Raw genomic sequence first — 13295 nt, forward strand, 5'->3', positions numbered from 1 at the left:
GGGATTCGATGTGGTCAACCATGTACCAAAGATGAATAAATACCCACACCGGGTTGTATCAGACGTTCTGCCTCTGTCTCCTTACTTGGTCGGGCCGCTCACTTGTCAGCCTTCACAAAGTGTCAGGAAACAGTTAAACAGAGAAGGAATGTGGATGGTTGTTGGAGTAAAACCATATTTCCTTGAGGGTGTGGAGCCAGACTCTTGGACGATAGATGGAATATCGCAGTACTCTGACCCATGTTTTGAGCAAGGCGTGATTTCACAGTTTATCAGTATCAGTGAGGTATGCCATCAGAATACTTTTGATCAGATTGTGTATGTGAGCCAAGCTTTTCGACAGGCACGCATTTATATCAGCACAGCATCATGCCAAAGAAACCGGTCCAGAGATCATGACCCGTTGAAGCCTAGTTTTTCGATCAGCACTGAGTTATTTATTCATTTCAGTCAGGCATGAAACAAATTATTAATTCTAATGGTTTCCCACATTTGCAAGCCAGGTTTTAGACAAAAGCAGGCTGGGTGTTGGACAATCAGATGGTGCAAAGGTGACTCTGCTGTCTATAAAAACACATTTGCAGTAGTTTCAAATTTGCTGATTTAACTCGCAATAGGAAATACTTAAAGCAAGGAATCTAGTTAAATTAAGATGTTCTCTAAAAATACAAAAGAGTATAAAAAGGTGGAAGCAGTCTGGCCAATTCCAATGGAAATAAATTCAGCCTGCTGGCACCTCTAAAGCGATAACAAATTAATAAATAAAGTTAAGTGTCCAGCTATAATTGCCTGAGGCAATGCGATCAGTGGAGACCCCAGGAAGTTACTGGTCCCAAGCAACAAATATTGTAGTACACAACTTCCCAGACACCAATGAATTGTTCTTTTTACAGTTTTTAATGCAGTACGCTAAGTTACTGAACTGTTATGAGAGTGCTACCACTCTTCCTATCTCGTAAATATTCCTTATAAAGTATAACACACTTTCTGTGTGTTGTTTGTTGTGTGACTACACAAAAAGAAAACAATTTTAAAATGTTATGTGTATTTGATGATTTAAAGAAGACCTATTAACATTCACGAAACAAAAAAAATAATATATGAGTGAGAAAATACATAGAAAAATGCTGTGTGCAACTAGGCAGGTTTGAGCCTTTCAAGGCTGTAAGTCTATATACAGATATGTGTACTTCCACCCCTAGTTCATATGAAATACCCTTTGTTGAGCCAACAGGCAGTCTGCATCACCATTAGCAAATTCAATACAAACTCAATTTGATCTATCCTATGTTATATTTTATCTACTATACAGTGTGCATTTAATTTGCAGTGCAATACATGTCATTTACATTAAGGTGTGGTTAAAAATAATTCCAGGCTCTTAAATGTCACACCATTTTTATTACAGGACAGGATATGTTATACTCTATGATCCAGGTTTCAATTATCATGACAAGAAGTGCACTGTCTGTGATACATTAGGATGTATAACAGTTAAGATAAAATCCTCCTGAACTCTACTGCTGTTGTGAAATGTAGGGTGTGATGAGAAAAGAGGAGAAACTGTCACTCATGTTTACAACTCTCTATTTGTGTTATATCATTTATCACTTACCTTTCACACTCCTTTAAATCCTATAGATACCACAGTGGCCTCTTGCCCACACATGCTCCCAATACACCGGACATAAGCAGACATAGTAATGAAAGTCAGGACCATTTGTTTTATCATATGGTTTATTTTCTCCCTGTTGGCCAAAACAAAGCCAGTTTCCAGACAAAGACTTATTGTCTTAGAGAAATCCTCTGCACAAAACTACAGTATATCCCACATCATCAACTCAATACGTAGAAAGACTTGGGCTTTCCTCTTCAGTGGCAATTTGATTTCATTTTTCATTTTCCGAAACTAATGTGAAAAGCACTCTTGTTGATGAATTGGCAGGAGGAGAGGAAGACTTTGGGACTTTCCCCAGAAGGAAATAGTGGATCTATTCTGTGAGAACTTGAGTTAAAAATGGATAGGCATAATACTTATTCATACTGTTTTTAAAAACCACAGATGGTCTTGTTAGGATACTCTGTACGTTTGGCTGAGCACATATTTTCTGCTTGTTTATAGCCAAAGGTCGAGTTTCATTTCTAGGCACAAAACAGAAGACGGACACCGAAGGAAACTGAGTCTCTTTAGCCAACATTATTACATTAACTCCCTTAAAGTTTCATAACATCAAAAACACTCCTTGTTTTTCTGTTTTGTATGTTGTATGTTTGAGTTCATATTTAAATGTGTTAAAAAAGTATTTAGGGTCCAATTAGGATTGGTAAATTGTATGGAAAGATAGAAAGAACAAAAATGGTTCTCAGTATCAAACGTATGTAACCAATGTATTGGTTATATTGGCACTATTGAGTTTGGTAATTGTTTTTAGCGTCAAGTTGACCCAAATAATGAAAGAGTGGCATCCAACCAGTCAGTTAGATCGGGTTTAATTTGTTCAGGTTTTAAGATACACATCTGCCTCCAGATGTGATTAGTGTTCTCCCCTAATGTGTTCATTTGGAGGCAGAATTTCAGTGACAGATTATCACAAAACATAGACAAATACAAAAAACAATGAGCTTGGCAACCCTAGAGGTATGCTATGTTTTCCAAGCTTTACAGAACTGTAATGACAAATGTGTCTGTCGTGTCTCAATCAAGGTTTTGGCTTTACAAGCATCCAAGCCCTCGCCTCTTGAATCCAAAACCTCTGTTTCATCATATATATTTATATACATATATATTTCATCTGCTCAGCTCAATTTTCAGGGGAAATAATTCCGATTTAACAACACATGGGCTGATTATTCTGTTTTGATTGCATCAACAGAGTCAAATAAAGCCTTTATGAGTTCAACAAAGAAATTACATTTTGCAATACGGTTGAATATATTGGATGTTTGCATTACTTTCAAGTTATGAGGTCATTAATCATCACACACATTTTTTTCTTCTTTGTCTTCTCCTTTTCTCTTCCTTCATAGATTTACTGGCCCCCGTTACCCGGCAATAGAGAGGAATGCATTCAGACGAGGGGAAAGGAACCGCAGGTAACCGACTGACTTTTAATTCCTGCTTGTTTTAACCATTTCTATTAAACATCCTGGTCTTCTAAAATGACTTTACCATACATTGACACCCTTTCAAGGGACAAATGTTCTTCCCTAACTGTTCACATTTTATACATGAAAAATACACCAAGTAGTCTTGGCTAAAGTCGGCGTAGGGGGAGATCAGTGACGGGATGGATGGAGATCAATCTCAATCAGGACTTTTACCCAGGAGATGCTGTTCTTTGTAAAAGGAAATGTCAAGTAGACTTATTTTTACTCAAGTATGTACGTTTTCATCAAGTGTGTATGTAGCTCAAGTCAATAGCAAATGAGCTTATTTAAACCAAAACCTTTGATTACAACACAAACCACATTGAAACTGCCGAAAGATAAGCTTTTCTTAAAATGTAGTTGAGAATATAATTCAACTCGTATTTTACAGGGTTGCCATGTTAACAATGAATGCTCCCAACTAGTTAATTAATACTGTGTTCTGCGTTACCTGCCCTTTACATGTCTTCCAATTCCTATGGTCCAGAAATCACCTGACCTAGAAATCAGCCTACCAACTGCTTCTCATTAGCTAAAAGCCTTGAAGTAAAAAGCTTGTAGTCAGAGGCTAGTTTTCATTTTTGTTTGTCAGTTGCTTTGTTTCTGTAGCAGACAAAATATATTTCCTGCCATGTCCTCTCTGTTTGCTGACTGTTGCATGTATTTAAGTCTACCTGTCTTCTTTCCACCAGTATTGGTGTCTCCATTTAAATTCTCATCCCTGTTTCCAATAACTGAAACATATTACAATGTTGTCAAAAATAAACCCAACAGACCCAGCTTTTTCCATAAACTAGGAGACTGCATTGACCTACGCTGTTGAGCAGTTCTATACTGTTTGCCAAAATGCCTCCAGTGAATTCAGAGAAGCTGCTCTCAGCATGGCACGAGCATCTACCAAACCATAGCTTGTCAAGGTGGTTTTTCGATTTTCCGCGATTTTGACTACTCATCAGCTGAATCCTGTTTCCACGTCCATCTCTATTTGGCTCTGTGGATCTCCTCTATCACAGATGTGGTGATGGGGAGTGCAGAATGTGCCTTGAGCATTTACAAACTAAGCTTAAAGTGAATGGCATAATTAGACAACTTGGTGCCACGCTGGCTCCCAACACATTCCCTAAAATGTTTCCGTAAGCTATCAACTACTTTGCTATGAAAAAGGCCATTGTTTTATTAATGAGAGAAAGGAACGCAGAGGTGCAGGACACATAGAAAGCTTTCAGAAGCAAATTGTAAATGTAAGTGAATGAAGAATTTCATTAGTTCTGTGAGGGAGTACAAATTGAAAGAGAGAACAAGCAAAGGAAGGGCAGAGGCCATCTTATTACGATCATGTTTAAGACAAGATATATGAGGAGAGGATGATTCTGAAGCTAATGTAAAGAAAAAAAAACATGTGAATAGATCAGTGGACCAGGGTACCTTGAGTCGTTCCCCTTCAAGCATGCTGACTCAGCTTTATGTTTGTTAGCCTGGAGGTGGTTAACATATGGTATAAGGTAGCTAATAGAAAGGGAAGGGGAAGAGAATGTTATTAAACTTGTTAACAGGAAAGAAATATATTTACTGAGGTAAAGAGGGTAATGTAGTGGAAAATGTGTTATAGAAGTGTCACTCTAGGTATGGTAATGCCAGTCTGTTGGTCGGCCCACCACTTTGGACTAGACTGAAATATCTCAACAACTTCCTGGTTGACTTCCATTATATTTTGTTCAAACATGTAATGGTCCCCAGAGGATGACGCCTATTGTGTCTGTTGATCTCTTGGGTGCTGAATCCAGTGCTACCTTGAAGTTTGAAAATTGGCCAGTGAAAGGTTTTTTTGACCATTGTAGGATGGATTGCAATGTTTGATCCCATTTATAATCACCATTCTTAGGGCAAATGTAAATATGTTCAATACTTTGGTACATAACCATAGTATCTCAGATACCATCTTTGTACTGTACTTTGTATATAGTGATAATTATCACATTCTAACACGTTACACTCGGGCAGTGTAAGGCTCTTAAGTCTTGAAAATAATAAAGCAAGTAATAATAAAACACTGACAGGATATAGGAAAATAAATGCCGAATTAAAATAAAAGGGAAGGAAGAGATTTTGTAATGAACTCTCTTTTCTTTGATGTACTGAGACGTCGTTACATTTGGTCCCAGTTGGAGAAGAAGCTCTCAGTGGCCTTAGTGGTGCACAGAATACATAAACCTGCCCTAATTACTGGTTTACACCATATACTGTATATATAAAGGTTTACACACATATAGTAAATGACACACACACACTCACCCAAACACACACACAAGATGAAGACACTGTTGTACACGTTGTTATAGGTCTGTGACTTTTTATGCCACCCTGGCAGAAATCTGACAGCTAGCACCATCTGGAATGGGTTAAAAGGTGTGTGTGTGTGTGTCTATAATGTAAGGGAATATGCTCTCTGTGTTTGAAGTGGCAGGTGTGTCTTGGGTGTCTATATCAGTTTTATTAGGTGTTTCCTCTGCGCTTGGCTTTTCACGGACACTATGTGTGCACTATACTGTACTGTCCATAGTGGAGAGGAGTCACTTTGCATTATTAGACAGGTCTTAAAAAAGTATGTGTGTAACTCTACCTTACAAGTGCCAAAGGAGTCATAAAGATGTGTGTGTGTGTGTGTGTGTGTGTGTGTGTGTTGTGTGTGTGTGTGTGTGTGTGTGTGGTGTGTGTGTGTGTGTGTGTGTGTGTGTGTGTGTGTGTGTGTGTGTGTGGTGTGTGTGACTGTGTGTGTGTGTGAGTAAACAGATAGATGTTGTTTTTTCGGCATCTTTCTGCATTCCTTCACGTCTCTATGTTTGAGAGTTTTTCAGGTGTCACATCAGATTGATTACTGCTGTATCCTCTGGCATCTACAAAGCAAAAGTCACGCACACGACACACACATATGTTTCATCTCATATGTTTGCTGTTGAAAGGTGAAAGGTCTTGACATTGTTTTTTTGGACGTTTGTGTGTGTGTTTGATGATGGAGAAAAAAATTCATAAGAGACAGACAGAAAGAAGGAGAGCAACATTACCAGTCCATGAAGCACATGAACGTCTTGGTTATCTCAATATCACAACTTGACATTAAAAGTGAGACCTTTTTGTTTACATTTTAATGAAAGCCTATGTCTTTACAGCCTTCTAACAAGTGTCTACCACCTTAAACTTGTATCTAATGCCAGCGTTCCATCCCAGAGTCGCAACCTTGTGACCTTTTCCATCATTAATTACAGCTCGGACCAATAAATAACAGGCTGAAGGGAAGCACTCAGTGAATTCACCCGAGCATGCAGTGTCTTGCTCTCACTGTTAACACATTGTTCTGCTTCGATCGGCATTGTTTGCATATAATTGGGTCGATTATTTAATCAGCTTGTTGCTCTCTCCATCTCTAATGCTGTGCAATTGTGTTACATAATAAAGCACAAACAAACAAAACTTTGCTGGTGTAGAACGGGGATAGCAGAGGGAACAAATCAACCATTTTGAGTGTGAATAATACAGCTTTGAGAAAATAAAATGAGGCATTGTGCATGCAAGTCAGTACTCTGAATTTAAAAACACTGGTTTGTACACTTAGTTCTGTGTTTTGTTCTCTACAGACAAGCTCGGTAGTGCCAGTAATCTGCCTCCCCTCATGGTTTGGCTTTATCAGTAGAGCTGTTATTGGTTCCACTTTAGTTTGAATCTTTGGTGTCTGAGTGTAGGGAGGTGAGAGACTGTACTGCAACAAAAAGAGAAGTTATACTGCAGCAATACGTCTTAAGGTCAGAGGTTTGTGTCCTCATGTCTTACCAACTATAAATGTTGGTATAAATAGTTGTCTATGAATGTAATGTTTTTAAATCCCAAACATAGTACGTTTGATTTGTTAGAGCTTTCCAAAACTCAAAGAAGACTTTAGAGATTAGAAAACATAGAGTAATAGTTGGAACAAGAATATTTATTTAGACTAACTTTATAAAAGAGCCCTAAATAATCCGTGTTTTTTGTGTTATATCTTTACACTTGTTATAGGTAACACTGCTGGAGAGAAAGGGCCAGACAAGTTGGTACCTGCAGTACTGTAGGAAAACAAAAGTATGGTAAAGTTTGTTCAGAAGCAGCAGAAATCCCTAAAAGCATTTTCCTGTTGACAACAAAATGAACTAAATCATTAGCTATTGAAGTTGCACTATGCAGTCATTCTCTATATTGACTTGTGCATTGGTACATTATGTGTGTTCCAATCCATACACAAATGTGATGTGTTACTGTTTATACTGGTATAATACATCAAAGAACAGCTATACTGTATTTAGGCCCAGATTTGTGTGAGACACAGCAGCTTCTTTTAATATTGATGAAGAAATACCTCATAGGAAAGAGACACAGTGTGGTCTGTTTCCACTGCCAAAATGTTGCTTAAGGTTGGTTGCCAGCTCTACGGCTAGAAAGCCAAGTAGGTGACAGTTTTTTAGTTTTTGGAATCCTAAAATAATTATTCGACTATTTAGCATGGTGGGAGTAGCTGGTATATGTTGGGGGAAAATCCTCTGATGCACTTTGGCAACAGTTTCTTGCCATGACTGAGTGTTTTCAGTGATGTCTGGAAGTCAGTGGAGAGTAGAAAACATGTTTCTTTGAGGATAAAACAACTGCTGACACCAAAGACTTGAAGAGGCCGGTTCATCCAGCTGTCCGGCTTTGAACTTTGTTTACGATATTTCTGTGTTTGTGATTGTGTTTGTTAGTGACTTTAGCCTTGTAAAAGTGCATATTGTGTGTGTGTGTGGTGTGGTGTGTGTGTGTGTGTGTGTGGTGTGTGTGTGTGTGTGTGTGTGTGTGTGTGTGTGTTGTGTGTGTGGGGTGTGTTGTGTGCTGGTGTGTGTGTGTGTGTGTGTGTGTGTGTTGTGGTGTGTGGTGTGTGTTGTGTCTGTGTGGTGTGTGTGTGTGTGTGTGTGGTGTGTGTAAATCTTAATGTGTTGGTCCTCGTTTCCTGTTTGTATTATAGAATCAGACTTCTCTCCACTGAACATGGGCTGTTTATACTGGAAACTGCTCTCCATTTTTCCCAAACTTGCCTTCTCCCTGCCCGGGTCACCTCGTCACAGAAACATGTTGAGCAGCTACAGCTCTCTTTGCTGTTAGCTCCATGTTAGCTCTTCCACTTTGCTCACAAACTGGCTGCGACCAAGAAAGTGAAGTCATTCATCACATTTTGGCCCAAACTTCCTCTGTTCTCTTTACTTTTGTTTTAGGATAACATGCTATGTTGATGTACTAGAACCAAAAGCTGGGTTTTCCCAAATCGCCAATAACATTTCTAGCTTGTGGATGATTCCGACTCTGGCAAATCAGAATGTCTTTCAGATTTAAAACAAAAAAAACAATGGCATTCAACAAAAAAGGAGAGGAGAATATAATACTGCCTCTTAGTCAGTTAGTTGGTTCTTATGACATTGCCATTTGTCCCTTTAGGTCCTTATTAGGGTTACATCAGTGCACTATTTTTGCAAACCCTGTTTAATCTACAGTAATATCAATAACGTGTATTCGATGATGTGGCAAAGAGGTGCAGAGTTCAGAACTGTCAGCCTGTCCTGGATAAACTTGGAAGGAGAATAGTATGAGAGATATTTTCCTGGTCCTTGAGCAAATTCCTGATACATTACAAATTACATATAATGAATGTGTCTCTGCCAAATTATGATGCTGGGTTTATACTTACGTTAAACAATTCAGACTATAATGAAAATGGTTTGTAGCCTGTTACTGCTCATATTATTTTTCTCAAAATAAAGACCACATTTACCATAAGACCGTTTTTTTATGTCTTGAAAAAATACATTTGTCTCCACCTTCTCCGCTACAGCAGCCAACATTTTTTTCTTTCAAATATCTGGAAAACATGACAAATTCAGATGTCAAATAAACTTTTAATCAAACCATTGGACTGGAAATGTTTACTCAACCGGCAAGTACAATTGTTTGTAACGTGGGAATAAATGTTGCTGTTATTTTTCCACACCTTCATATGCAAATTAACTTTTGTTGGACGCACATTCTCCTCCTGTTGTATTTGCCATAATCAGCATACTCCTTGGAAATCCTCTCAGTATTTCCATTTGTCAAGGCCAGGAGAGTCTTGCTAATGTTCCTGTTTGTGTTATGTTAATGGAGATATGTCTAAAAGCAAAATGTGGTTATAACTTGATATTTACAATTCTATACATACCCTTTATTAACCCCATGACACTGTGGTCAGTTTAAAAGTTTAAACAATGTGAAGCAGCAGCTTGGCTTTGCTAGGAAGGAGCATTTGTGGTCAGCCAACATCCCCTTGATATTCAAAAGGTTACAAAAGAACATTGCAAGCTTTTGTTTCTAACAGCAATGACATTGGCTATAAATGCAGTGATTGAAAAAATCCATTTGAATTCTGGCTCGATTTTAAGACTACTCCCTAAAATCGCCCAGTGAGACAAAACCATATTTAGCAATTGAACCACTTCATATTCTGTTTAGCCACATCCACTGTCCCTTTATAGCCACTTAATCAGAGAAAGGACCACACAGACACGTTAACCCCAAAATCCCACAGTAGGAGAGCAGAGGCATATATTCTTCTTTTCAACATTTCATTCCACTCTTCGCTCTCCTTGGCCACACAGATCTCTAAGAGCTGACTCCCTGCGCAGTAGAACGGAAACATAGGAGTAACATAATTCTATTCATTCTAAATCCACTTGGATCTTAAAGACCTCATATATCTTCTATAACGATGTTGTGACCTAATGTACCGTCCAGCTTTTAACATTTCCCTCCAGGGTATGATTTGGGGGTAACTAATTAGAAGGAAACAAAATGTCAAATGTGCTCATCAGCATCCTCCCCTGCCTCAACAGAAACATACTGGGCACAAGAGATTCCAACATACTCCTTGCATGTACTTAAGAGCAATTGTCTGTGTAGTTTATTACTGGTCTGGTTTTTGTTGGGTAGGAGTAATGAGCCAGCAGGAAAGAGCAATGTGGATGTAAACTATTTTTCGTACTGAAGTAACATGGTTTACATCTTCTGCAGCGCCGGCAAAGCACTCGAGGAAATGAGCGTTTGAGAGGGACGTGGGCCACACACAAAATGACAGATTTACTAGACCCATTCAACACACATGCACTTGTAAAAAACACAGAGACTAGTCTACTACACAAGCACATGTCTATGCGTCAAAAATCAAGGAAAGGTCATTATCTCACAAAATACATTTTATTAAAGTCGGGAAAACGTACTTATTTAAGTACTGTATGCATTCCCTCCAAAAAGTTTGGTTGCGCTTGCCTAGATCGGAAAAAACAGGAGATTCAACAAGCCATTAAGATGTTGCACACCCCTTTGTAGCCTCATGCATGCTCATATACCAACCCTCATTTGAGTATAGTCACCAACTTTTTGAGTCAACCTCAAAACGTTGGTGCATGCCATATTTGTTCGAAGTTGGGCTTAAAACATAAACTGAACGGAACCCTAACCCTGAAAACTAGCATAGTAATTCCTCCCTTTTTTAGACAAAGAACAATGCACAATTTGATTACATGTGCCTCATCTCCATTCATGCACCCATGTTGAACAGCCAGACAGTCCACAATGCAGATATGAGTTTGACCTCGTCCACTTGGGAGAATGTCGGCCGGCCGATCCCTTTCTTTCCCGCTAAACACCCATTATGTCAGCTGCTGCTTTCACAGACACAAAGAAGGAAGTAGTCGTGCCCTCTGCTTCCTTTGGACATCTGTTTAGTGCAGAAAAACGTCTCCATACTTGTTTCCTCAGTCATCACTTATTTTGTTCTTAAGTGTGTTTGAGTGTATGGCCTTTTGACATTCTCCACTTGAATATCCTTCTTTCCATTTCAGGCCTGTCTCCATTTTAAGCTCGGCAAACACACAGCAACTGAGTATGTTACGTATTCATTATTCAAGTTAAAATCAGAGTTATCGTTGGTGTCTTCATATCCCGTATGACTCAAAACATTTCATATTTAATTATCCCTCACATTTTTATTTTGGCATCAAAGCATTTCTGATGCTTTACAAAGTCCTTTGACTCGTTTGTGTTGAAACTTGCTTTACAACATCAGCATGTCACGTTGGCTGGAATCCAAAAATCTGAGATATGAGTCCTACGTGGGACACTGAGGATATCACATTTCTTCTAATAAAGCTCTTTTCTCGGCCTTCATTATGAACATGTGGGATCAATAAGCCTCGCTAAGGATCATTCTGGTTCTCTTCAGTACCCTGAAAATCAACTTATCTACATTTGGATTACAGTTACCTTTGCACCGTGTGATTTGATTAGTTTAAGGGGCCCTTCCCTGTGTGTGTGTGTGTGTGTGTGTGTGTGTTGTGTGTGTGTGTGTGTGTTGTGTGTGTGTGTGTGTGTGTGTGTGTGTGTGTGTGTGTTGTGTGTGTGTGCGTGTGTGTGTGTGTGTGATGTGTGTGGTGTGTGTGTGTGTGGTGTGTGTGTGTGTGTGTGTGTGTAGTGTGTTGTGTGTGTGTGTGTGTGTGTGTGTGTGTGTGTGTGTTGTGTGTCTGTGTGGTGTGTGTGTTGTGTGCTGTCACCTGCGTTCACGCATGACTATTTACCTGTGTCTGGGCAGAAATATCTTGCTATACCATGAAAATATAGCAAACTACTCATTGTTTCAGCTGTTTTAAATAAAGGACCATGTAAGCTATACTTGGTTCTTTATCTGTAGGGTCAGTATCCAAATCAATAATTGTCTAACCACATACAACAGGAACTACAATACGTTTGACATAGCTCTGTTTTAGTGAACTTCATTAAACAGAAATAGCAACACTTTTGATACAACATATTGTACCTTTCCCATAGTTCTTTGAGACAATATTTTAAATTGTTTGTATGTATCTTTGTTTTGCAGACCGAGTGTGCCAACTTTGTTCGCCTTCTGCAGCCCTACAACCGCACCCACCTCCTGGCCTGTGGCACCGGGGCCTTCCAGCCCATGTGTGCCTTCATCAAACGTGGGGCACAGAGGAGAGGTAAGCCGGTGTGAAGCAAGAGTGTTTGTATGTGTGTGTGTGAGGGGGTGGTTGCTGTGCAGAACTTGGGGGACAAGAAATTGAGGGATGTTCATACACCAGAACATACGCACATAAACCCACACAAAAACAATATAATAAATAATAAATAATAAAAATAATAAGTATTTATAAAATGTGATATACTGTTTTAAAAAAAAAATTGAGGACTTTATTATGGTATGCTGTACTGCAGAAATCTGTCTCCATTTCCTGATGGAAATGCTTGAAAACTGTAAAAAAAAAAAGAAGTGACTTTAAGGTTGGTTAAGTACTTTGTCACTCCTTAACAAGAATGTGCCAGTGTCATTGCTCTACTTTATATTAACACTTACAAAGTGCCATTGGAAACTATGAATATACTGTAGATCTCAACTGACAGCATGAACATGTTTCCAATCACACGATAAAATAAAGTCCAATTTCACTATCATTTTCTGCGTTGGTCCCCACCACCTAGTGAGAAAACAATATTTGGTAGCTAAATGGTTATATATTCACCAGCAATCATGTAATCATGCCTAACTGTTTGTGCTGTTGGGTTAGTACAGTGAAAAGTTAACTTATATGTGGGGGGAAACGGCTCCTAAGTGGATTTATGGTTTATGGGGTATTATTGAAAGCTGTAGGACTACACAGAAAATGTGCGGACTAGAATACCAAAACAATGCACTGAAAGAGTTTTAAAAAACTAAGTCTGATGATCATTTTCTGGTTGGGTCAGCATTGTAAGAAAAATATTTTACAACTAAACAGAGACATTACGTTTTATGTGAAAAGGATAACAACGTTTTGTGCCTGGCATGCACTTCAGGGCTGGACAGCCACTATAAACACTCTGGCAGTTAGGCTTTTATGATTACATTTAGTGTCATGTTTGAATCAAATATATTGCTGAATGACATTTAAAGTGTTTCTATAACACCAGACAAGTTAGTAAATCCATGCTGACTAAAGTGAATCCAAAGTTAATAAAGTTGAGAAATGTACGAGGAATGGCTGTCTAACTAGTTTTCAGCCATAAAGAAATGT

General features: G+C 38.7%; 1 protein-coding gene across 1 annotated transcript in view; it reads left to right on the forward strand.

The window, feature by feature from the left end:
- Nucleotides 1-13295, forward strand: part of sema3bl (sema domain, immunoglobulin domain (Ig), short basic domain, secreted, (semaphorin) 3bl) — a 69147-nt gene that overhangs the window by 27898 nt on the left and 27954 nt on the right. Inside the window, 3 exon segments of the mRNA XM_034209277.1 lie at nucleotides 3028-3093; nucleotides 12104-12202; nucleotides 12204-12224. Of these exon segments, the coding sequence (XP_034065168.1) occupies nucleotides 3028-3093; nucleotides 12104-12202; nucleotides 12204-12224 (186 nt within the window).

Source organism: Gymnodraco acuticeps, unplaced genomic scaffold, assembly GCF_902827175.1.
Source record: "Gymnodraco acuticeps unplaced genomic scaffold, fGymAcu1.1, whole genome shotgun sequence".
Lineage (NCBI taxonomy): Eukaryota > Metazoa > Chordata > Actinopteri > Perciformes > Bathydraconidae > Gymnodraco > Gymnodraco acuticeps.